Source organism: Delphinus delphis, chromosome 17, assembly GCF_949987515.2.
Source record: "Delphinus delphis chromosome 17, mDelDel1.2, whole genome shotgun sequence".
Taxonomy (NCBI): domain Eukaryota; kingdom Metazoa; phylum Chordata; class Mammalia; order Artiodactyla; family Delphinidae; genus Delphinus; species Delphinus delphis.
The window spans coordinates 826,512-852,421 of record NC_082699.1 but is presented as its reverse complement, the minus strand read 5'-3'; the positions used below and the strand labels follow the sequence as shown (position 1 = coordinate 852,421).

At 43.2% G+C, this 25,910-nt stretch overlaps 1 protein-coding gene across 4 annotated transcripts in view; it reads left to right on the top strand.

The window, feature by feature from the left end:
- PRKDC (protein kinase, DNA-activated, catalytic subunit) overlaps nucleotides 1-25,910 on the top strand; it is a 150,914-nt gene that overhangs the window by 3,116 nt on the left and 121,888 nt on the right. For 3 of the 4 annotated variants that reach the window (XM_060035361.1, XM_060035360.1, XM_060035359.1), the window contains exons 5-21: nucleotides 245-353; nucleotides 770-882; nucleotides 974-1,073; nucleotides 12,474-12,529; nucleotides 12,611-12,641; nucleotides 13,094-13,251; nucleotides 16,405-16,551; nucleotides 17,851-18,015; nucleotides 18,684-18,852; nucleotides 19,233-19,282; nucleotides 19,890-20,015; nucleotides 21,316-21,468; nucleotides 22,892-23,007; nucleotides 23,360-23,519; nucleotides 24,218-24,304; nucleotides 25,040-25,159; nucleotides 25,527-25,686. In XM_060035361.1, coding sequence (XP_059891344.1) covers nucleotides 245-353; nucleotides 770-882; nucleotides 974-1,073; nucleotides 12,474-12,529; nucleotides 12,611-12,641; nucleotides 13,094-13,251; nucleotides 16,405-16,551; nucleotides 17,851-18,015; nucleotides 18,684-18,852; nucleotides 19,233-19,282; nucleotides 19,890-20,015; nucleotides 21,316-21,468; nucleotides 22,892-23,007; nucleotides 23,360-23,519; nucleotides 24,218-24,304; nucleotides 25,040-25,159; nucleotides 25,527-25,686 — 2,020 coding nt within the window. Of the gene's footprint in view, nucleotides 1-244; nucleotides 354-769; nucleotides 883-973; nucleotides 1,074-12,473; nucleotides 12,530-12,610; nucleotides 12,642-13,093; nucleotides 13,252-14,489; nucleotides 16,309-16,404; nucleotides 16,552-17,850; nucleotides 18,016-18,683; nucleotides 18,853-19,232; nucleotides 19,283-19,889; nucleotides 20,016-21,315; nucleotides 21,469-22,891; nucleotides 23,008-23,359; nucleotides 23,520-24,217; nucleotides 24,305-25,039; nucleotides 25,160-25,526; nucleotides 25,687-25,910 lie in introns of those variants that run through there. The other variant, XM_060035362.1, reaches the window with a different exon arrangement.

Genomic DNA, 25,910 nt, shown 5'->3' with positions numbered 1-25,910 from the left:
AGTATACCTTTCTTGGGAAGGTGAAATTAAGTCTACCTCCCCTTCCCCTTTGTAGCCCCTGTGTTTTCACCACCCACCTCAACCCGTCCTCCCAAATAACGTGGCTGGATAAGAGCCCTGAGAGGCGGAGAGTGAGTGCCCTAGAGACACATGGGTGTGTAGGTCCGCTGTGTACAGCAGGTGCGGTAGATGGAAGCCTTTTTGCTGCTGCCTCTGTACACTCGGCTACCTTGTGTTCTTTCAGTTACTTCAGACTTTGAGAAGTTCGAGCCTCATGGATGAATTTAGAGTTGGAGAGTTATTTAGCAAGTTCTATGGAGAACTTGCATTGAAAACAAAAATACCAGATACAGGTGAGCTGTGTTTAAATGTTATTTAAAAAAATATTTTAACAAATTAAAGTTATTAGCATAAAACGTAGGTTTTCTCTGCCATGGTATTTATGTGCTTTACAGATGAATTCTTTTTACTGAAAACAAACCAAAATGGAGACAAGAAACAATGTGTGAAGTCTTATAAAAATTGTAATCTTTACAAAAGATTTCTTTTAATGGAAAACTCACAACGCGTGTCAAATGTAATTTAGTTTATAATAATAAATCTGCATAAAACATATCACGGAAGATTCAGTACATAAAACTAGATATTTTGTGTGGCTTATCGTGAAATTATTTTGAACTGAACATCCTTTCATTTTCTTATTTGTGCATTTTTGTTTAATTTATTTAAGTGATTTTAGGCCTAAATTTGTCTAAAATTTATCTTTCAGTTTTAGAAAAGATATATGAACTCCTAGGAGTATTAGGCGAAGTTCATCCTAGTGAGATGGTAAATAATTCAGATAAACTCTTCCGGGCTTTTCTGGGTGAACTTAAGACCCAGGTATGATAAACTTTATGATCTTCTTTTCTGCTTACATATATCTGGTGAATTTTTCTCTTTTAATGATATCGTGTTAAAACTCTCCTTTCAGATGACATCAACAGTGAGAGAGCCCAAACTTCCGGTTCTGGCAGGGTGTCTGAAGGGACTGGCTTCGCTTCTGTGTAACTTCACTAAATCCATGGAAGAAGGTATCGCTTGATGGTGCTTGAGTTTCTTTATTCAGAAGCTACTGGTCTAAAATGAATTACTGTGTATGTTTTTGAACGTTTATACCAGATGTGGATTCGCATGCGGCTGGGAGAGACAGTAGAGAGATTCCATGTGTCCTTCACCCGGCGTCTCCTGATGACGTCTGTCATAGCTGTAGCACGATAGCACAGCCTGATAAAATCTGTGGGCCTTGCTCAGATTCCACATGCTTCGTGTGCAGACATTTGTGTGTTGGGTTTAGTTTTGTGCAGTTTTAGCAGGTGTGGACTCGTGTATGCACCATGGCAGCCAGGATACTGAGCAGCCCGTCGCCAGGAGGATCCTTCATGCTCCCCTTTTATGGCCACAGCCACCTCCCCCTGCTCCCCCCTCCCCTCCCCCTGCTCCCTCCTCCCCTCCCCCTCCTTCCTCCCCTCTCAGTGAACACTTGGGTTGCTTCTACTTTTTGACTTGTGAATAATGCTGCCGGAAAATGGGTGTGCAAATACCTAAAGTCCCTGCTTTCATTTTGGGGGTATATCCCCAGAAGTGGGCTTGCTGGACCATGTGGTAGTTCTATATTTAATTTTTCGAGTAATCGCCTTAGTGTTTTCCACAGGGGCTGCACTAATTTACGTTCCCACCAGCAATGCACAGTTTCTCTGCATCCTCACCAGTACTTGTTGTTTTCTGTTGTTTGATCATAGCCATCGTAGTGGGTGTGCGGTGGTATCTCACTGCATCTCCCTGATGGCTGATGGTGTTGAGTTTTTTCACAAGTGCCCGTTGCACTCCCTCTCTCTTCTTGGGAGAGATGTCTGTTCAAGTTCTTTGCCCATTTAAAGAGTCAGATCATTTGACTTTTTGTTACTGAGTTGTAGGGGTTATTTGTATATTCTGCATATCAGTTCCTTATCAGATACATGATTTGCAAATATTTTCTCCTGTTCCATGGATTGCCTTTTCACTCTGTTGATTGTGCCATTTGATGTGCAAAAGTTGTTTATTTTGATGAAGTCCAGTTCATCTGTTTTTTCTTGGGTTGCCTGTGATTTTGGTGGCATCTCCAGGAGATCGTTGCCAGGTCACTGAATCGTTGCGTGCCTGTGTAGAAAATAGTTCGTGTGGGTCAATCCTTGGTTCTCTTTTCTGTTGGTCTGTGTGTCTGTTCCCCTGCCAACAGCACACTGTCTTTTTGATATAACTATATAGTGAGCCTTAAATGTCGGGTGCCGTTAAGTCCTCGCATTTTATTCTTCCTTTTAAAAATCATTTTGGTGTTATAAAGTCTGTGCTTTTCCACGTCAGTCTTAAAATGAGTTGGTCTGTGTCTGAAAAGCCTTGCTTGGATTTTGATGGTCGTTGTGCTAAACCGGTAGATCACTTAGGGGAGAGTTGATATCTTTACCACATTGAATCTTCCAGTCCAAGAGCACAGTGCACCTCTTCGCTTGTTTAGCGCAGATTTCCTTCATTAGCATTGATTTGATTTCCTTCATTAGCATTTTGTAATTCTTATGCGGGACATCCTTACCCATTGATTTTAAACTGTGTTTAATACAATTTTCTACGTAGCCGTCAGTAGTGTTCTATAGTATCTCAAAATTAAAAGTTTAGAGGATAATCTAGCTATGACAGCATTGTAAGCTTTAGGAAATTCATTTCTTTTTATAAGACAAAACCCCATAAATTCTTCACAAGAAAAAAATCTGTTTGCCCTTCCTTACCGTGTTTTGTTCAGATAATTGCCAAATTTTTCTACCTCCAGCATGTGTTTGCTTTTATTAAATTGAAACTTAAGAAATTGCCAGTATCCAGTGATTTTGGCCTGTGAAAACAGCAGTTCCAGATGTTTCCACCTAGTGTTCCTGTTCACCCCGTCTCTGTTGCCTCTGACCCGGTACACTGGCGCAGCTCCACCTGCTTTCCCTTCCTCGATCTCCTCTCTCTTTGATCCATGTCTGTGGCCAGCTTCCCACCCTGTCAGGTTCCTGCTCAAAGATCTGTTTTCTGAAGGCTTTATGCTCCCCCTGTGTGGGTAACTTCTTGGGCTTCTGTAGTCCTCTCTGTGACAGCACTTTCTGTGACGTATTTTTATTTATTTATTTATTTTATTTTATTTTATTTTATTTATTTATTTATTTTTCTCGGTACGCGGGCCTCTCACCGTTGTGGCCTCTCCTGCTGTGGAGCACAGGCTCCGGACGTGCAGGCCCAGCGGCCATGGCTCACGGGCCCAGCCGCTCCGCGGCATGTGGGATCCTCCTGGACCAGGGCACAAACCCGTGTTCCCTGCATTGGCAGGCGGACCCTCAACCACTGCGCCACCAGGGAAGCCCCTGTGGCGTATTTTTAATCTACCAGGTTGTATGTTTATTTTGTCACTTGACCGTGGTGGCAGGTAATGTTGCTTATTTCTTTTTGTCCTTGCTTCCTATATTAATTGACGTTTGGCGAACAAGAAAAATAATAGCACTTACTGCTTATTTACTGTGTGCTAAAGATTATTCTATTCATACTGCAAGGAAAATTCCTGAAATAACTCACTAAGGTAGGTGATAATATCTTTCTTTCATAGATCAGAAAACTAGAACTAAGAAACTTCTCCAAAGTCACTCAAGTAGCAAGGTGGGCAGAATAATAGCTTCCAAAGACGTCCTCATTCTAATCGCAGCACCTGTGACTTAGGTTATATCACAAAGGGGAGTCAGGTGGCACACGGGATTAAGGTTGGTCATCACCTGACTGTGACATGAGGTTATCCAGGTGGACCCAGTATGATCACAAAGGTACTTAAACAGGGGTGAGGGAGGCTGCATGGTCCCTGTGTCGGGAGAAGCTGGCTTTGAGGATGGAGAAGGGGCCTGGAGCCAAGGAGAGCGAGCGGCCTCTAGAGTCAGGTGAAGGTAGCCCTGAAAGCCTCTAGGAAAGAACACATCCTGATGACACCTTGACTTTATGTTTTATTTTATTTTTTCCTTTTTTTTTTTTTTCCGGCCGTGCCTCATGGCTTGCAGCATCTAAGTTCCCTGACCAGGGATTGAACTCGGGCCCTGGCAGTGAAAGTGCTGAGTCCTAACCGCTGAACCGTCAGGGAATTCCCTATTTTATTTTTTTAAATGAAGTATAGTTGCAATACAATATTATGTTAGTTTCAGGCATACAGCATAGTGATCTGACGATGAAATACCTTTGGAAATGATCACCTCGACGAGTCTAGTAACCATATGTCACCAAACGAAGCTATTATGATATTATTGACTGTATTCCCCATGTTGTGTGTCACATCCTCGAGACTGACTTACTTCACAATGGGAAGTTTGTGGCTCTTAATCTCCTTCACCTGTTTCACTCATCCTCCCACCTCTGTTCCCTCTGGCAACATGCGGTTTGCTCTCTGTATCTGTCTGTTTCTGTTTTGTTTGTTCATTTGTTTTTTAGATTCCACATATAAGTGAGACAAATACGTGGTGTTTGTCTTTCTGTGTGACTTACTTCACTTAGCATAATACTCTCTAGGCCCATCCATGTAGTTGCAGATGGCAAGACTTCTTTGTTTCTTATGGCTGAATAGTATTCCTACAAATATGTATATATACATAAATATTCACTTTTTTTTAATCCATTCATTTATCCATGGGCACTTAGATTGCTTCCATATTTTGCTGATGTAAATAATGCTGTTTTGAACACTGGAGTGCATATATTTTTTCTAATTAGTATTTTCGTTTTCTTTGGGTAAATACACAGAAGTGAAATTGCTGGATCCTGTGGTGGTTATTTATTTTTTGAATTTTTGCATTTTATTTTTTTATACAGCAGGTTCTTATTAGTTATCTATTTAATACATATTGGTGTATATGTGTCAATCCCAATCTCCCAATTCATCCCACCACCACCACCACCCCGCTGCCACTGTACCCCCTTGGTGTCCGTACGTTTGTTCTCTGTCTTTATCTCTTTCTGCCCTGCAAACCAGTTCATCTGTACCATTTTTCTAGGTTCACATATATGCATTAATATACTATATTTGTTTTTCTCTTTCTGACTTACTTCACTCTGTATGACAGTCTCTAGATCCATCCATGTCTCTACAAATGACCCAAGTTTGTTCCTTTTTATGGCTGAGTAATATTTCATATATATGTACCACATCTTTTTTCTTTTTTCTTTTTTTTTTTTTGCGGTATGCGGGCCTCTCACTGCTGTAGCCTCTCCCGTTGCGGAGCACAGGCTCCGGACACACAGGCTCAGCGTCCGTGGCTCACAGGCCCAGCCACTCCACGGCATGTGAGATCTTCCCGGACCGGGGCACAAACCCGTGTCCCCTGCATTGGCAGGCGGGCTCTCAACCACTGTGCCACCAGGGAAGCCCCCACATCTTCTTTATCCATTTGTCTGTCAATGAGCATTTAGGTTGCTTCCATGACCTGGCTATTGTAAGTAGTGCTGCAATGAACATTGGGGTGCATGTGTCTTTTTGAATTATGGCTTTCTCTGGGTATATGCCCAGTAGTGGGATTGCTGGTTTATATGGTAATTCTGTTTTCAGTTTTTAAGACACCTCCATACTGTTCTCCATAGTGGCTGTATCAATTTACATTCCCACCAACAGTGCAAGAGGGTTCCCTTTTCTCCACACCCTCATCAGCATTTGTTGTTTGTAGATTTTTTGATGGTGCCCATTCTAATTGTTGTGACGTGATACCTCATTGTAGTTTTGATTTACATTTCTCTAATAATTAGTGATATTGAGCAGCTTTTCATGTGCCTCTTGGCCATCTGTGTGTCTTCTTTGGAGAAATGTTTATTTAGGTCTTCTGCCCATTTTTGGATTGGGTTTTTCATTTTTTTTAAGTATTGAGCTGCATGAGCTGTTTATATATTTTGGAGATTAATGCTCTTCGTCTGTTGATTCGTTTGCAAATATTTTCTTCCATTCTGAGGGTTGTCTTTTTGTCTTGTTTGTAGTTTCCTTTGTTTTGCAAAAGCTTTTAAGTTTCATTACGCCCCATTTGTTTATTTTTGTTTTTATTTCCATTACTCTAGGAGGTGGATCAAAAAAGATTTTGCTGTGATTTATGTCAAAGAGTGTTCTTCCGATGTTTTTCTCTAAGAGTTTTCTAGTGTCTGGTTTTACATTTAGGTCTCTAATCCATTTTGAGTTTATTTGTGTATATGGTGTTAGGGAGTGTTCTAATTTCATTCTTTTACATGTAGCTGTCCAGTTTTCCCAGCACCACTTATTGAAGAGGCTGTCTTTTCTCCATTGTATATGCTTGCCTCCTTTGTTATATATTAGTTGACCATAGGTGTGTGTGTTTATCTCTGGGCTTTCTATCCTGTTGCATTGACCTATATTTCTGTTTTTGTGCCAGTACCATATTGTCTTGATTACTGTAGCTTTGTAATATAGTCTGAAGTCCGGGAGCCTGATTCCTCCAGCTCAGTTTTTTTCCCTCAAGACTACTTTGGCTATTCGGGGTCTTTTATGTCTCCATACACATTTTAAGATTTTTTGTTCTAGTTTTGTAAAAAATGCCACTGGTAATTTGATAGGGGTTGCATTGAATCTGTAGATTGCTTTGGGTGTAGTAGTCATTTTCACAATATTGATTCTTCTAATCCAAGAATGTGATATATGTCTCCATCTGTTTGTGTCATCTTTGTTCTTTCATCAGTGTCTTATAGTTTTCTGACACCAGGTCTTTTACCTCCTTAGGCAGGTTCATTCCTAGGTATTTTATTCTTTTTGTTGCAGTGGTGAATGGTGTTGTTTCCTTGACTTCTCTATCTGATCTTTTGTTGTTAGTATATAGGAATGCAAGAGATTTCTGTGTATTAATTTTATATCCTGCAACTTTGCCACATTCATTGATTAGCTCTAGTAGTTTTCTGGTGGCATCTTTAGGATTCTCTATGTATAGTATGATGTCATTTGCAAACAGTGACAGTTTTACTTCTTTTCCAATTTGTATTCCTTTTATTTATTTTTTCTTCTCTGATTGCTGTGGCTAGGACTTCCAAACTATGTTGAATAATAGTGGTGAGAATGGACATTCTTGTCTTGTTCCTGATCTTAGAGGAAATGCTTTCAGTTTTTCACCATTGAGAAAGCTGTTTGCTGTGGGTTTGTCATATATGGCCTTTATTATGTTGAGGTAGGTTCCCTCTGTGCCCACTTTCTGGAGAGTTTTTATCATAAATGAGTGTTGAATTTTGTTACAAGCTTTGTCTGCATCTATTGAGATGATCATGTGGTTTTTATTCTTCAGTTTGTTGATATGGTGTATCACATTGATAGATTTGCATATATTGAAGAATCCTTGCATCCCTGGGATAAATCCCAGTTGATCATGGTGTATGATCCTTTCAATATGTTGTTGGATTCTGTTTGCTAGTATTTTGTTGAGAACTTTTGCATTTATATTCATCGGTGATATTGGCCTGTAATTTTCTTTTTTTGTAGTGTCTTTGTCTGGTTTTGGTATCAGCATGATGGTGGCCTCATAGAATGAGTTTGGAAGTCTTCCTCCCTCTGCAGTTTTTTGGAAGAGTTTGAGAAGGATGGGTGTTAGCGCTTCTCTAAATGTTTGATAGAATTCACCTATGAAGCCATCTGGTCCTGGACTTTTGTTTGTTGGAAAATTTTTAATCACAGTTTCAGTTTCATTACTTGTGATTGGTCTGTTCGTATTTTCTATTGCTTCTTGGTTCAGTCTTGGAAGTTTATACCTTTCTGAGAATTTGTCCATTTTCTTCTAGGTTGTCCATTTTATTGGCATAGAGTTGCTTGTAGTAGTCTCTTATGATGCTTTGTATTTCTGCCGTTTCTGTTGTTACTTCTGCTTTTTCATTTCTAATTTTATTGATTTGAGTCTTCTCCCTCTTTTTTTTGATGAGTCTGGCTAAAGGTTTATCAATTTTGTTTATCTTCTCAAAGAACCAGCTTTTAGTTTTCTTGATCTTTGTTATTGTTTTCTTTGTTCCTGTTTCATTTATTTCCGCTCTGATCTTTATGATTTCTTTCCTTCTACTAACTTTGGGTTCTGTTTGTTCTTCCTCTAGTTCCTTTAGGTGTAAGGTTAGATTGTTTATTTGAAAATTTTCTTGTTTCCTGGGTAGGCCTGTATTGCTATAAACTTCCCCCTTAGAACTGCTTTAGCTGCATCCCATAGTTTTGGATCATCATGTTTTCACTGTCATTTGTCTCTAGGTATTTTTTGATTTCCTCTTTGATTTCTTCAGTGATCTCTTGGTTATTTAGTAATGTATTGTTCCATCTCCATGTGTTTGTGTTTTTTATGTTTCTTTTCCCTGTAATTGATCTCTAATCTCATAAAGTTGTGGTCAGAAAAGATGATTGATATTATTTCAGTTTTCTTAAATTTACCGAGGCTTGATTTGTGACCCAAGATGTGATCTATCCTGGAGAATGTTACGTGTGCACTTGAGAAGAAAGTGTAATCTGCTGTTTTTGGATGGAATTTCCTATAAATATCAGTTAAGTCCCTCTTGTTTAATGTATCATTTAAAGCTTGTGTTTCCTTATTTATTTTCTGTTTGATCTGCCCATTGGTGTAAGTGGAGTGTTAAAGTCCCCTACTACTACTGTGATATTGTCGATATCTCTTTTCATGGTTGTTATTTAGCATTTGCCATATGGATTGAGGTGCTCCTATGTTGGGTGCATACATATTTATAATTGTTATATCTTTTTCTTGGTTTGATTCCTTGATCATTATGTAGTGTCCTTCCTTGTCCTTTGTAACATTCTTTATTTTAAAGTCTATTTTATCTGATATGAGTATTACTACCCCAGTTTTCTTTCGATTTCCATTTGCATGGAATATCTTTTTACATCCCCTCACTTTCAGTCTGTATGTATCCCTAGGTCTGAGGTGGGTCTCTTGTAGACAGCTTATATATGGGTCTTGTTTTCGTATCTATTTAGCGAGCCTGTGTCTTTTGGTTGGAGCATTTAATCCATTCACACTTAAGGTAATTATTGATATGCATGTTCTTATAACCATTTTCTTATTTGTTATGGGTTTGTTTTTGTAGGTCCTCTTCTTCTCTTGTGTTTCCCACTTAGAGAAGTTCCTCTAGCCTTTGTTGTACAGCTGGTTTGGTGATGCCAAATTCTCTTAGCTTTTGCTTGTCTGTAAAGCTTTTGATTTCTCCGTCGAATCTGAATGAGATCCTTGTTGGGTAGAGTAATCTTCGTTGTAGGTTCTTCCTTTTCATCACTGTAAATATATCATGCCGCTCCCTTCTGGCTTGTAGAGTTTCTGCTGAGAAATCAGCTGTTAACCTTATGGGAGTTCCCTTGTATATTATTTGTTGGTTTCCCTTGTTGCTTTCAATAATTTTTCTTTGTCTTTAATTTTTGTCCATTTGATTACTATGAATCTCGGCATGTTTCTCCTTGGGTTTATCCTGCCTGGGACACTGTGCGTTTCCTGGAATTGGGTGGCTGTTTCCTTTTCGATGTTAGGGATGTTTTCGACTACAATCTCTTCAGATATTTTCTCGGGTCCTTTCTCTCTCTCTTCTCCTTCTGGGACCCCTATTATGTGAATGTTGGTGCATTTAATGTTGTCCCAGAGGTCTCTTAGGCTGTCTTCATTTCTTTTCATTCTTTTGTCTTTGTTCTGTTCTGTGGCAGTGAATTCCACCATTCTGTCTTCCAGGTCACTTACCGTTCTTCTGTCTCAGTTATTCTGCTATTCATTCCTTCTAGTGTATCTTCCACTTCACTTGCTGTATTGCTCATCCCTGTCTGTTTGCTCTTTAATTCTTTTAGGTTCTGTTCTTTAATTGCTCTACGTCTTTGTTAAACATTTCTCGCATCTTCTCCATCTTTGCCTCCATTCTTTTTCTGAGCTTCTGGGTCATCTTCACTGTCATTATTTTGAATTTTTATTCTGGAAGGTTGCCTATCTCCACTTCATTTAGTGGTTTTCCTGGGGTCTTGTCTTGTTTCTTCATCTGGTACAAAGTTCTCTGCCTTTTCATTTTGTCTGTCTTTCTGTGAATGTGGTTTTCCTTCCACAGGCTGCAGGATTGTAGTTCGATCATGTGGTAGTTTTATTTTTGAGTTTTGGGGAGCCGCCGCACAGTTTTCCTCAGTGGCTGCAGCAGTTTACTTTCCCGTCAGCAGGGCAGGAGGGGACACGTTCCTTCGGCTCCTCATCTTGCCTGATTCTGTGTGTTTGTTTCTGTGTATTTGGTAGGTCAGCTGCATTTCCTGGTCTTGGTATAGAAGGTGCCCTGTGGGGCCCAGTAGTGCAGTGCCCCCAGACTGCATTGGAGCCGGGTGCCCCAGGAGCGTCCCCTGTGTGGCCGGGCCAGGCTGGCCTCCCGTGCGCTACCGTGTGCGCTGGGCTCTGAGGCCCGGATGCAGCTGTTGCTGGTGCTCCGGTGTGTGCGGCCAGCCCTTGGGGCAGGAGCCATGTTGGGGGATGCTGGTGCTGGCCAGAGGTGTCTGGCCAGGCAGGGGTGGATTTGGAGGGGCTCTGGTGCCGGCCGAGGGCACGCACCAGGACTGGTGGGGCGGGGGCTGCTTGGGAGGAGCGCAGGCCATGGTGGGTCCGCAGCTGAAACCGGGTGGGGTGAGCGGGGCTGACGGGTAAGATGGGGAGTCAGAAAGGGGCTGATGGTACCCAGCCAGCTCGGTGGAGGGCAGGGCTCCCACAGCTAGCATCTGGTGCCCGCCAGCCCCTGGGGACCCTGAGAACGTGCCAGCAGAGTCCTGCCCCTCTGGCACACGATTTGGAGTGAGTCCATGCCACTCCTTCATGGGAGAGGAGACCCAGGCGCTTTTCGAGCTGCAGCCCCTGTGCTGTGGGCCTCGGGGGGAGCGGCTCTCGTTCCCTGCAGTCCCCTGGCTCTCCGGATGTTCTGGGGGCTCGTCATGCGGGTGCAGGGTCTCCAGCTGGGGAGCCCGATGTGGGTCCGGACCCTGCGGTCGCAGTGCTGGGGGAGCAGAGGCCACGCTGCGCCGGCTCCTCTGCGTGGGTGCTCCTTTCTGCCTTCAGCTGTGCATGGTCTGTCCTGCTGGTCCCAGGGCGTTTTCAGAGAGTTTTCTACTTGTAGCTGTGATCTTGGTTTCAGATTTCTCACCTCCAGAACTGTGTGGTAATAAGTTTGTGTAGTTTTAAGCCTCTGAGTTTGTGATAATTGGTTACAGCAGCGACAGGAAACTAATGTAACCAGCACGTGGCAGGACTGGGATTTAAGCCTTGGTATGAGGCTAAAATTTGCAGTTTATGGTCACGCTGTGATTATGTAACTTCAGGCAGTTAGTATTAGTACTCAGTACTAATACATTTGTTCATAGAGCACGTCTTTCCTGGGTGTCTTCTGTCTGAAGAGTGATGGATTGGGTGCTGGGCTCAGAGATGGGAATCCCCGGGTTCCTGCCATCGCGAGCTCAGCGTGGTGAGAAGACAGACGAGGAGCACAAGCTCCGCAGATTTCAGGGTTCATTTGTGCATGCACGCCGGGTGCTGTGGGTGGGAATCTGGAGCATGGAGAGATGGAGGAGGTGCACAGCCCACGGTTCTTTCTGGGGAGGTGACGAGAGGCAAAGGCCTGCAGGGTGGCGAGGGGCCGGCTGGGGAGGGGCTGGGGAGGACGTTCCGGGCAGCGGGAGCAGTGGGTTCCCGGGCGTCCAGGCTGCCGGCTGTGGTCGGGGTCACGAGAGCTGGGCTGCCTGCTGCAGAGTGCTGGGGAGGGGTGAGGTCGCATAGAATGCGGGGTCAGTGTGAGAGGGGCTTCCGCGCGGTGATTTTTCTGTGAGGAACAGGTCTGGGCCTTGATGTTTATGAGGTCTGCCTGCCTGCTTCGGCTGAGGTGTGCGTTAGTGCAGCGCCGAGAGCCATGATTCTTGGTGGCAGTGAGCAGCTGAAGTCCGTCCACTGTTCACTGAGCTGCAGGCCAGAACCTGGCTTTTCGTCCTGGACGTGTGTAGCTGTGGCCGCTGTGCAGCATCCACACTTAGCGTGCGTGCACCACGTAGGCCTGGGTCCTGTGGGAGAAAGGAGATCTCAGGACGCGGCCTTGGCAGCCTCCCGAGACGCGATGTGTACAGCTGTGTGTGTGGGCAGGGTCAGCTCGGGAGCCTGGGCAGAGAGGCCCGCAGGATGCCTGAGGGGGGCTCCTCTGGAGGAGGCTGATGCCAAGAGACCAGAGCAGAGTCCAGCTCAGCACAGGCAGCGCCGGTCGCTGTCAGAGCACAAGCGGGACAGAGTGTTTAAGGGTCCGTCGGATGAAGCCAGGTGAGGGAGGAGGAGGCCGTGCTGTCTGAAACAGAGCTGTTAGTCTTAATACCTTGTGAGCTTGGTCAGATGATACGATGATGCTGTGTGACAGGGCTGCTTTCTGTTTTTCCCCAGATCCCCAGACTTCAAGGGAGATTTTTGATTTTGCACTAAAGGCAATCTGTCCTCAGGTGAGATTTAATGTTCCTCTAATTCTTTTTAGCTGAGCCTTGTGATTGTCAAACATTGATGGTAAATTTTTTTTTTAATAGATTGATCTGAAGAGATACGCGGTGCCTTTGGGTAAGATCCTTTATTTAATGAGGTGGAATGTTTCAGATTATTAAGTTAGTGCATTGAGTGAATGTTTGCTTAAACTGTGAGTGAAAGTCAGTGCAATGACACCTGTGAGGCTCCCACGTGGTTATGACGGGGCCTCTTGGGCGCTGGTTGAGATGGTCACACTTAGATCACATGATTGCAGAAAAAAATCTCTTCAGAGCAACTCTCAGGGGATCCAGATTGTTTGATTCTGACTTCATCTGAATAAACCCTGATCCTACTTCCGACCTTTGTTTTGGGAGTCACGGGCCTGTCGATTCAGATGGAGGATGGAGGCATCAGAGGTCTCGGGGACCACTGGAGCCTCCTTTGTGAGCACAGTTTTGATTTGACGTGTGCCTGAAGCTTTTTCTTAGCTCTTTGTTCCGCCCTTTGTCGTCTTATTTTAAACGTGATGTATTTTGCATTTGCAGCTGGCCTGTCCATATTTACCCTGCATGCATCTCAGTTTAGCACCTGCCTCCTGGACAACTACGTTTCCTTATTTGAAATACTGTCGAAATGGTGTAGCCACACAAATACAGAATTGAAAAAAGCTGCATATTCAGCTCTGGAATCTTTCCTGAAACAGGTACTGTTTAAAATTCTTTCTATGCACAAAATTAAATTCCAGTCTTGTGCGTGAACGTTTGAAAAGTAAATACAAGTTGATCCATTGGCTTCCGTGGTACTTAAAGAAAAAGCATGCTTATCCATCAGCCGCATGGGTGGCAGCAGGTCTGGAAGAAAGCTCAGAAGATGCCAGATCGGATCAGGGCCTCAGAGCCAAGGTTGGATAGAAGAAGTGGCGGCAGGGAGAGACGGTTGGGAGGCCAGGGCTGCCTGGAGCCGGTGGCCCAGTGAGGGTGGGGGTCAGCGTCAGCTGCCATGTTAAGACAAGATGCTTGTGTCTCTGTGGCTTCGTGACGGAGATGAGCCCACCTGCCCTGGGGTCCAGGTCCAGCCGGGGTGTGGGTGCAGGGGGAGCCTGCAGGTGGCTGGGTGTCTCCATTGGCCAAGGAGCAGGTGCTGTGGTTCTGAGTGCCCAGTGGCAGCTGGAAACACCCAAGGGGTGGGCTGGTGGTGGGAATGAGACTGGCTGGGGCGGCGCTGATGGACATTCTGAAGAGCGGCATTGGGAGTCCTCACACACCTGGGGCACAGCTGCTGTCCTGCTGTAGGCATATCCCACAGCTCCTGTAGGGACTCCTGGGGCGTTTTACTGCTTTATTTTATTTTATTTTATTTTTTCATAAAATAGCACTTACGTGTGGAATCTAAAAAAGGGTACAAATGAACCCATCCACAAAACAGAAATAGAGTCCCAGATGCAGCAGCAGACGCATGGCTACCAGGGGTTGGGCTGCGGGGGCTCTTGTAGCGGGAGCAGCTGAGGGCATTGGTGAGCAGCACCCTTGCCGACTGTTCTCATGGCTCTGGAGCAGACACCTAGAAGGGGCTTTGCTGGGGTGCATGGTAGGCATAGGTTGCAGTTTATGAGCGACTGCTAAACTCCTTTTCAAACCGTTTGCACCGTTTTCCATCCCCACCGGTAAGTTCCAGCCACCCCACGTTCTTGCCAGCACCTAGTATTGCCAGTCTTTAATTTCAGCCCGTCTGATGGGTGTACAGTGTTACCCTACTGTGATTTTAATTTGAATTTCCGTGGTGACTGTTGATGATCTTTTTTTCCTGTAGTGGTTTGCCATTCTTTTTTTTTTTTTTTTGTGGTACCTCTCACTGTTGTGGCCTCTCCCGCTGCGGAGCACAGGCTCCAGACGCATGGGCTCAGTGGCCATGGCTCACAGGCCCAACTGCTCCGGGGCATGTGGGATCTTTCCAGACCAGGGCACAAACCCGTGTCCCCTGCATCGGCAGGCGGACCCTCAACCACTGCGCCACCAGGGAAGCCCTGTGCAAAAGCTTTTAAGTTTCGTTAGGTCCCATTTGTTTATTTTTGTTTTTATTTCCATTACTCTAGGAGGTGGGTCAAAAAAGATCTTGCGGTGATTTATGTCAAAGAGTGTTCTTCCTATGTTTTCCTCCAAGAGTTTTATAGTGTCTGGTCTTATATTTAGGTCTTTAATCCATTTCCAGTTTATTTTTGTGTATGGTGTTAGGGAGTGTTCTAATTTCATTCTTATACATGTGGCTGTCCAGTTTTCCCAGCACCACTTATTGAAGAGACTGTCTTTTTTCCATTGTATATTCTTGCCTCTTTTGTCATAGATTAGTTGACCATAGGTGCATGGGTTTATCTCTGGGCTTTCTATCCTGTTCCATTGATCTGTATTTCTGTTTTTGTGCCAGTACCATATTATCTTGATTACTGTAGCTTTGTAGTATAGTCTGAAGTCCGGGAGTCTGATTCCTCCAGCTCCGTTTTTTTTTCTCTCAAGACTGTTTTGCCTCTTTGGGGTCTTTTATGTCTCCATACAAATTTTAAGATTTTTTTGTTCTAATTTTGTAAAAAATGCCACTGGTAATTTGATAGGGATTGCATTGAATCTGTAGAATGCTTTGGGTAGTATAGTCATTTTCACAATATTGATTCTTCCAATCCAAGAACATGGTATATCTCTCCATCTGTTTGTGTCATACACCATGATGAAGTGGGATTTATCCCAGGGATGCAAGGATTTTCCAGTATACGCAAATCAATCAATGTGATAAACCACATTAACAAATTGAAGAATAAAAACCATATGATCATCTCAATAGATGCAGAAAAAGCTTTTGATAGAATTCAACACCTATTTATGATAAAAACTCTCCAGAAAGTGGGTATAGAGGGAACATACCTCAACATAATAAAGGCCATATACGACAAACCCACAGGAAACGTCATTCTCGGTGAAAAACTGAAAGCATTTCCTCTAAGATCAGGAACAAGACAAGCATGTCCACTCTCGCCACTATTATTCAACATAGTTTTGGAAGTTCTAGCCACGGCAGTCAGAGAAGAAAAGGAAATAAAAGGTATACAAATTGGAAAAGAAGTAAAACTGTCACTGTTTGCAGATGACATGATACTATACATAGAGAATCCTAAAGATGCCACCAGAAAACTACTAGAGCTAATCAGTGAATTTGGTGAAGTTGCAGGATACAAAATTAATGCACAGAAATCTCTTGCATTCCTATACACTAACAACAAAAGATCAGAAAGAGAAATTAAGGAAACAATACCATTCAGCATTGCAACAAAAAGAATAAAATACCTACCTAAGGAAGAATAAACCTACCTAAGGAGGTAAAAAACCTGTACTCAGAAAGGCACATAAGACACTTGTCTTTCTGATTTTTAGTTTTGAGCCATCCCCATGTTCTCTCCTGTGGGTCCCAGTCTGTTGGTGACTGAACTCACCGGCCGCTGGGCTGCCCAGCTCTGTGTCACCATGAGTCACAGATGAGTCTAAAGATGCCTTCCCTGCCTTCAGGGAGCTTTCGTCCGGAGCCTGTGTTTCGTGCAAACGTCTTCCTGCATCCTCCTGGTCTCTTTCAGTCCCTTTCTCTAGTAAAAGCATCACGTATAATAAAGGCTTACTTGAGAAAGTGCCTTTTCTGAAGCTGTTGGAGACTAAGCAAGCAGATGGAAGAAATGGTTCTTTATGAGTAAAAACAACTGTGGAACTGTGACAACACATTGGTAATGTCTTACTCAGCAGTTCTAGCCTTTTCACATTTGGATAGATTCCTTTGTTTTCGTAAAAGTGTCTCTAAAGTAAACATTATGCCATTGCAGCTTTCTTTTATGGTAGCGAACAACGCAGAGACGCACAGAAGTAAGCTGCGGTACTTCATGGAGCAGTTCTATGGCATCATCAGAAACGTGGACGCAAACAGCAAGGACTTGTCCATCGCCGTTCGAGGATATGGACTCTTTGCAGGGGTATGCCCATTAATTTACTCTTGTCTTTTTAGTTTCACTTGAGTGTTTAAAGGAATGTACTTTATTGTATTTTGAATAGCATCTCACACTTGTGAAAATATTGTTCTTACTTGCTTTGTTATTAACTTGTTTTTTTCAGTGCCTGCTCTGTAATAGGATTCTGTATGTGTATTATCTCAAATACTCATAACTCTCCCACAAGCTTTTAGGAATATGATTCCACTTTACTGGTGAGGAAACTGAGGCCCAGAGAAATTAGGTAACTCGTGAAAGGGCACACAGCGAACAGTTGACAGAACCAAGACATAACTCCGACCTGAAGATGAGAAACAGCACGTTTTACCCACTGCCACGCTGCCTGTTGTTGATGAGGTGCAGTTTGGTGGTGACGCTTGGCACGCTAGCGAGAGCCCCTCCCTGTGCCTGCGTGAGGTCTGTTTAGGGACATTGACCGTCGCCTTGGGTGCTTCCCCTCGACAGAGGGCGTCACTCCCTGCCTCTGCGGATCTGCCTCCCAGGGCTGCTTCCCTGCTGTAGGGTCTGTGCGTCTGTTTCCAGCCCTCCACACCACTCCTCACTCCTTCCCTCGTGCTTCCTCATTTGTTTCCAGATGATCCTTTCCCCTTAAAAATAAACCTTTATCTCCACTTCTCTCTGCGGCTCCTTTCAGTGTACTTAGGGCAGAAGAAACAGTGTGTGAGAAGGCTCAGAGGTGACCGAGAGCCTGGGCTTCACAGCTTCAGACCCTGAGGTCTGGCCAGCTGGGACTTGTTCGTTGTGGTGACGTAGTGTAGCCAGAGCATGGCCAACAGGGAGGAAGGGAGAGGACGCGGCAAAGATACAGGGGCCAGAGTCTCGTGGAGGAGGGACTCGAGCCGAAGTCTAAGGGGCCTCGGGAGCACGTGGCCGGGCGGAGGACGGCACAGCCGGGTGCGTGAGTGAGGAAGGTGCCTCTGGGTGCCGTGTGCTGTGCCTCCGTGGTTTGGGTCTGTCCCTTCCTCTGGGCGACTGGCCTCTGGGGAGGGCCTGCACCCAGTTGTCTTTGATAACTACTGTCTTCCCAGTGCCTAGAACACAGGGTTCAGTAGGTGTGTTGTGTATTAATAGCTGTGCAGAATGTACTTACAGATATTTCAGAAAGCATCTGTAGAACATACACTGTATTTTATATCTGCATTTCTTCTCCATTAAAAAGCTTGTTAACGTTCAGTTTATAACAACATGGCTTAACACGACACCTTAAACACCATTATTTTGAAGTTGGTAAGGTTGACAGAGGCTTGTTTTCCTTCCCTAAAGCCTTGCAAGGTTATAAACGCAGAAGACGTTGGCTTCATGTTCGTGGAGCTTGTTCAGCGCTGCCGGCAGCTGTTCCTCACCGAGACAGACACGGCCGAGGACCACGTCTACCAGATGCCCAGTTTCCTCCAGTCTGTTGCCAGTGTCTTGCTTCACCTTGATACGGTGAGTGAGATAGTTGGTTAAACGGAGCACAGTTGTGACTGTTTAACCTCCGTTCTTCAGGTAATTTGATGGCGCAGCAGGAGTTAATATGCATTCAGTAGGGGCACATTGTGGGCAGGGTAACCTTTTTTTCCTAATATCTTTATTTATATTTATTTATTGGGTTGTACCGGGTCTTAGTTGTGGCACGTGGGCTCCTTAGTTGTAGCAGGCGGGCTCCCTAGTTGTGGCATGCCTGTAGGGTCTAGTTCCCCGAATAGGGATTGAACCTGGGCCCCTTGCATTGGGAGCACGGAGTCTTATCCACTGGAGCACCAGGGAAGTCCCCAAGGTGACATTTTTAGCTAGTATTTTGTATTGGTACGGTTTTTGTCATGAAACTTGACTTTTTGTTCCCAAAGTAGGAAAAATTATTTGTTACTTTTTATCTTTCTAAAAGATTAAGATTGCTGCTTGGGGTAGAATTGCACCTTAAGTATCATTTAGACAGTTACTCTGATTTTTTTTTTAGATAATTACAGCAACAAATTAGCAGATTAGGTAATAATCCTGGTTTTTCATTCATCTGATACGTGTCTAATGGCGTTGTGTTTACTGTGACTGTCTGTATGGTCCCTGTAGTTATTCATTGCCTGCCCTCGCTCTTCGTGTGCTCTCCTTTCTGGCAGGTTCCTGAGGTGCACATGCCAGTTCTGGAGCACCTCGTGGTCGTGCAGATAGACAGTTTCCCCCAGTACGGTCCAAAAATGCAGTTGGTGTGTTGTAAAGCCATAGTGAAAGTTTTCCTGGCCTTGGCAGAAAAAGGACCAGTTCTCTGGAATTGCATTAGTACTATGGGTGAGTTTGGAATTTACTTGTTTTGAGGATGATGAATGGTTAATACTTAACATGTTGTTTGATATAAAGAACATCTGGTTGCCAAATTCTTTTGTATCTTTTGATGCCTCTTGGAGAACTCCTAATATTTTGGTGGACCAAAATATCCTTTTTCTATCCATTTTTTGAATTTTTTTCCTTTCTTTTGATTTTGAATCTTAATAGTCTAAAATTTAAAACAAAAGAAAAAAAAGAAAAAAAATTAAAACTAAAGATATTACCAAACTTAGAGAAAAATTTGAGAGGTAAGTTATGTTCAAAAAGATAATGGCTGTCATTTTAATTGAGTGGTTATATTTTTCAGTGTATTTTTCTTTTTTGTTTTCATTTTCTTTTTATAGTGCATCAAGGTTTAATCAGAATATGTTCTAAACCAGTGATCCTTCAAAAGGTAAATTCTGAATGTATGATTTGAAAGTTAGTCTTTTGTCATCTTGAAAGCTAAAGATGTTGCTGGAGTTTTTAGTCTGTAAATATACAAAAGTGGTTTTTTTGTTATTAGCCATTAGCTACATTTTGAAAGTATAGGCTGTAATACCTAAGTACTTTTTCCGGTGATGGTTATGAGACATCCTTAAACATAACCTTACTACTATAAATACATTTTTACAAAAAGGGATCTTTTTCTCTTGAAACTGTAGGACAAAATACTTAGGTATATTATGGGAGGCATGTCTTAGTTACTTTAAGTTAACAGGAAATAGGATGAGATGAGAGCTCTGTATAAGAAGTTGAGGTAAATTATTCATAACACATACCTTGGATATTGTTTTGAAACACTTGTTAGTGCGTCACTGTTTTAGTCCTAGTTAGAAAATCGTGACTTCTTCCCAGCCTTTTTATTATGCTTTCATAATATACTATCTTCCTCAAGCAAATTAGGGTCTGCAGCTGGGGGCTCTTTTAGCTTAGAGAACTCTGACAGCAGAAAGCAGAAGTGCAGCAGTGCTGCTGTTCTCCGATCCGCCCTCAGTGTTGGATGTTTGTCTTTCCACCAGGGTGCTGAGCCCGAGTCTGAGGACTGTCGTGTGTCAGGGGAAGCTAGAACCGGCAAATGGCGGGTGCCCACCTACAGAGACTATTTGGATCTTTTTAGAAATCTCCTGAGCTGTGACCAGATGATGGTAAAAACGACCATTTTAAAGCCACAGAAGTACCTTAGTTCCTCTTTACTAGTTTCCATAGTTTTACACCTAAGAATTACTTCAGAAGTATATTTTACTAACTTTCAATAGGGCTTTTTTTTTTAAGTACTTCAGGTAATGAAAAATTAAAACAGTGTAAGTTAGGATAGTTAAAGTGAGACTTGAAAAAAATCAAATAAAAAGAACAAAATCATAGAACTCATTTAAAATTAATGAATTACCATAGCTGAGTCCTCGTTTCAGCAAAGAAGCAGCATACAGAGTGTAATTGGTGCAGAGTTGTTCTTTCAGACAGACCCAGGCTGGTGGATAAAAAGAACATGGCAGGCAGTGTTATCACCGCGGGAGAGCTGTGCTCTTTTTATTTGCTAAAGCTGAAGGTAAATCCGGTTGATGTAGTAGGTACAAAGGAGGTGGGTGCACGGCTGTTTGTCACGGTCAGAATCACGCCTCCTACGTTTCTGGCAGGTGTTTCAGCGGTGTCTGCTCTAAGCCAGGTTCTGGCCACCGTTTAACATGGTCTTTGACAAAGCATTCATAGACTAGGAAAAGCAGTGTTTGTCAATAGATGGTTCCTATCCTGTGAAAAATCTTAGGAGTTTTTCTTATTGAGGTAAAATAGTGTAACAGTGTTAATAATTTACCTAAAATATGCTTTCTTATATGTGATGTTAGATACATTTTGAGGTTAAGTTTCATAGACTATTTGAGTAAAGGCAGAGTAATTGGTCCATATTTTTGGAAAGGTAGAATATTTCAGTTTTAAAGAAATAATAGATTATAATACTTTAAATCCATTCTGAGAATAGATATATATTTGTACATATGTATGCATGCATGTATCTGTGAGTACATGCGTATTTATATGTGCACACGTGTATATGTGCGTATGTACATGCATGTGCAATTGCATATAGACACACCATGTATAGTATACAGATGTGTGTACACACACACACACACACACACACACACACACATTAATGTGGTAAATACTTTGACAAGGATTGGCCTAAATCTTCTCATTTACTACTGTTTGTGTTTGTTACATGACTGCGTAAGTCGTATCTGACTGAAATGGTATTGTCCTAATAATTTAGGAAGGAATCTACATTTTCCAGCTTGAAAACTTTGAGGTAAATCTGCTATAGTTTACACAGGAGTTTCCATAATACCTAAATATACGTACACATCTTTATGTATCATAATGCTTATTTAATACTGGTACTGATACTTTTTGGCACAGTATGTTGAAATTTATTATTTTCTTTATTTTAAGGATTCTCTTTTAGCAGATGAAGCATTTCTCTTTGTGAATTCCTCCCTTCCAAGTCTGAATCGTTTGCTGTATGATGAATTTGTAAAATCAGTTTTGAAGATTATCGAGAAATTGGATCTTACACTGGAAAAGCAGAGTGTTGGGGAACAAGAGGTTAGAAGGGCTTGTCAGTAATAATTTTGTATCCTTTTTGTACTAACTCCCTCTGCCGCTGCAGTATGAGCAAATCTCACACCTGTGGACATCGCAGGACATTGGTTTATTAGCATTAATACGTGTCCTTGATACTTTTTTATTTGCATTGCCTAATGCGTAGAAAATATTCTGTACTAGATTGTTCAGAACTACTAGATAGTAGTTTATATGTTTAGTAAGTTAAAGCGACTCTTTGGAAAAAGTTGTTAGGATTGTTACTCATTCCTCAGCAATAGCAGAGTCAAGTCTTACTTAGTGTAGAGGTGGCCTTTTGCAGTAGGATCGGGAAACCTGGCGTTCCTCTGGTTGATACCCGAGGAGGCTCCAAGCTCTGTGCTCTGGAGTCAGTAGAAGGTAGGCCAGGGCGGACAGGGAAGACTCCCTTGCTGTGCTAGTCTTCTAAGACTTCCCTTAAGAAGACTCTTAAGGCAGTTTTCCTGGCCGGCTCAAAGATGGGACCTGGCGTGAAGCTGCCGGCTCAGAGCTGCTGTCCGCTCTGAGGAGTCCTCATCATAAGACACTCAGGTGATGAAGCTAGAGTCAGTGGGCGTGGACTCTGTGGAACACACTCAGTTCGCTGCTGAGCGCACGGTTCCTTCAGTCGACTTTGCCTGTTGGCTTCCATGGCCGAGCCCGAGGCCACTTGGTCAGGGGTTCCTGCAGGGGCAGAGGTGGGCCCTGGGCCTCGTCAGCCTGGCTGCACTCGTGATGCCTTTACACGAGAAGGGGACACTGGGGGTGGTCTGTTGCTCTTTAAGGCTTTTTATTTATTTACGTCTAAAATAATTTCATAAACATGCCCAGAGGGCCTCCCCGAGACTGTCGGCCACACACCTGCTTTTGGAGCACATGTCCTAGTCTCTGTGTCTTCTGCTCCCCTTGCACTGTCCGCCGGGTCAGCTGTCGCCTCTGAGATTAGCATTTCCCAAATGGGTCTAGACTCCAGCCTTGCCCTTGACATTTCCACCTGAATCTGAAACACAGACTGAACATGTTAATATTTCTGTGTTACCTAATAGTAGTAACTGTTCCTCTGTTTCTCATTTTGAAAGCTACACGTCATTACTGACCTTTTCTGTGTTGTGAGCTTCTGCCTCTGTCCGGCGTCACTGCTCTTGTGAGAAGTTGTAGTCCCCACCTACCCTGTCTCTCTGTGTGTGCACCTTTATTCCCCCGTCGGTGTCCCCTGTGGCCGCCCGTGCCACGCGTTCTGTGGTCCCGTCATTTTGATCCTACTGTGAGCTTCCGAGGCCCGTCTGTACCTCCTCAGTTTTGCATTCCTTCCTCAAAGACTCAGGCCTTGGCTGTGGAGTCACTTGCTGAGTCATTTGTTGAACGATTGAATGTTAACAGTGTTTTTTTGGTGCCATTAATTTTTAAGCATGAAAATGAAGCTGCTGGCCTTTGGGTGAGCCCGACTTCAGATCCAGCTGCTAACTTGCATCCTGCTAAACCTAAAGATTTTTTAGCTTTCATCAACCTGGTGGAATTTTGCAGGTATTTAAAAAATGCTATTTGTTCAAGAGTGGAAATTATCAATTATTGGCTGTAATATAGGAAAATCACTTATGTAGATATAAGAAATGAAATAGTAGGACTTAAAATCTAAAATTGCTTGTATGAAACTTAAAATATATTTAAATGTAGCAGCTGAGATTTGTCTATTTAAAAAAATACATTTAAAAGGTCCTCAGGTGGGGAAAACAAAGAATATAGATATACTTGAAAATGGTATATAATGGAATCATAGATTATGATTTTGTTTTGATTATGTCTCTTATATCCAAAGCTGAATAAAAATAGTACATGATGAGAATTTCTACATTGAGCTTTACATTTGTTTTTACAGGGAGATTCTTCCTGAGAAACATGTAGAATTTTTTGAGCCATGGGTATACTCCTTTGCATATGAATTAATTCTGCAGTCTACACGGTTGCCATTCATTAGTGGTTTCTACAAATTGCTATCTATTGCTGTGAGAAATGCCAAGAAAATAAAATATTTTGAGGTAAGTGTTTTTTTGAAGGACACTGAATATTCCTGTGTTTCTTAGGTTGCATGAGTGTGTATAAATACCTTCTAAAATGCAACATGATAGCATATTGCAGTTTTAAAGTCTACTAATTTTATTTGTATTTTGAAAGACATAATGTGAGTGGCAATTGGATGACACTCTTTAAAGTTTAACCAGTAGCATTTTCTGTTTTGATTTACAACACCTGGCTGATGACGTTGGCTCTGCAGGGGCTCTCATGGGGTGCTGAGTGCTGGGGCTCCGGCATCACTAGCACCACTCACACCCTCTCCAGGCTCACCTCGTCAGGAGCTCTGGGCCGCCGCCCAGCAGCCTGTGCCCAGGCCGCCCAGGGGATCTGGTGGCACGTGAGGTTGGAGAGGACCTGGGTTTGTGTCTGGGGGCTCTGGGCGTGAGCAGTGTTTCAGCCCACAGGTGTGCGCATCAGAACCCCGGGGCAGGGAGCAGACTTAGGCCTTGGGTCTTGACCGGCAAGCCCCCCCACCTCCCACTCGGTTTCTCGCTGGCCTCCGCCTGAAACGTTTTCAGGGCTGATTTCACTTCCCCTCTGCATGAGGCCTGAGCAACATGAAAATGGGTTCCCCTTGGAAGGAAGGCTGGGAACTGCCGGATTAGGACACAGGATTACCTGGTTATCATTCACTGAACTAATTCCCTGTTTTGTTTGACAGGGTGTTGGTCCAAAGAGTCAGAAACAGTCTTCTGAGGACCCAGAAAAGTCTTTTTGCTTTGCTTTGTTTGCAAAATTTGGTAAAGAGGTAATTTTCAAATGATTTATCCAGTGTTGTCATGGGTTATTTAAAATTGAATGGACTTGAGGACACAGGGAGGGGGAAGGGGAAGCTGGGACGAAGTGAGAGAGTGGCATGGACATATGTATACACTACCAAATGTAAAACAGATAGCTAGTGGGAAGCAGCCGCATAGCACAGGGAGATCAGCTCGGAGCTTTGTGACCACCTAGAGGGGTGGGATAGGGAGGGTGGGAGGGAGACGCAAGAGGGAGGAGATATGGGGATAGATGTATATGTATAGCTGATTCACTTTGTTACACAGCAGAAACTAACACACCATTGTAGAGCAGTTATAATGCAATAAAGATGTTTAAAAAAAATGTATGTTGAGAAAAATCCTATAAATGATCTAATTACTTAAAAATGGGCTGCTTAATCCATGTGGGGATTAAGGGGTTAAAATCACTAACAGAGGATATCTCTGTGCTTCCAGAGTCCCCTGAGGTTTCTTAAAATTGAGTGGTGACAACTCAAAGTTAATAGATTCTTTAGCTCTTCCACATAATGGAAATTAAGTACTCAACAAATGAACTTTTCCTGGAGATCAGTGCTTACTTTTTAAATGAACGTGGCTGTGTCAGATAAAGGCCCCGTGATCATTTTCCCTATTTGCGAATAGGGTTTCTTGTAGTTGATTGTGAAATTGAAGGCTCTCTTCAGGTGTGCAGCACTGATGTTCTTGTCGTCTTTCTTGCTAAGGTGTCAGTTAAAATGAAGCAGTACAAAGATGAACTCCTGGCCTCCTGTTTGACCTTTGTCCTGTCCCTGCCACACGACATCATCGAACTTGATGTCAGAGCCTATGTCCCTGCCTTGCAGGTGGGTGCATCGTCCCGAGCAGACGCATCTCTTGTGCAGTGTCCTGTTTCCTGGAAAGCATGGCAGTCCCAGCAGGCGCTCACCCGTCAGACACCCTGGTTCATGTTCTGCTTCTGCCACTGAGCAGCTTTGGGGAGGGACCCTGGCTGGTCCTCTCTGAGGGCCCCTGGGGGTGGGGGGTGAGGATTCAGCCCTCTCTGTGCTGCAGGTGTGCAGTGACACCCCCCGGCAGGCCTTCCTGAGGGGGCCTCAGTGTACCCTTCCCTCCAGCCTGTCTGGTTCTGGCAGAGGAAAGGCTTGCCGTTAGAAACCCTCTTTGAATCTCATATTCCTTGTGTTTCATTACCTTGTTTGTACTCACATACAGATGGCTTTTAAACTGGGCCTGAGCTATACCCCATTGGCAGAAGTCGGCCTGAATGCCCTAGAAGAATGGTCAGTTTACATCGGCAAACATGTAATTCAGCCCTATTATAAGGACATTTTACCCAGCCTTGATGGATATCTGAAAACTTCAGCCTTATCAGGTAAGGTTTAGAAGAATTTTGACATGTATCTTAACATGGCAATGTGATACCTATAAGACTACATATTTTCATTTTTGCAACTTCTGAAATTTGAACCCAACATATTCAAAATATGTTTGATATTTTTGTGATCTCCCCCATTCATTTCAATATAATTGGGACATAAGAAGTATAACTGAGGTATTAAACCTACTTTTTATTTTAGTCACTTACATCCTACCAAG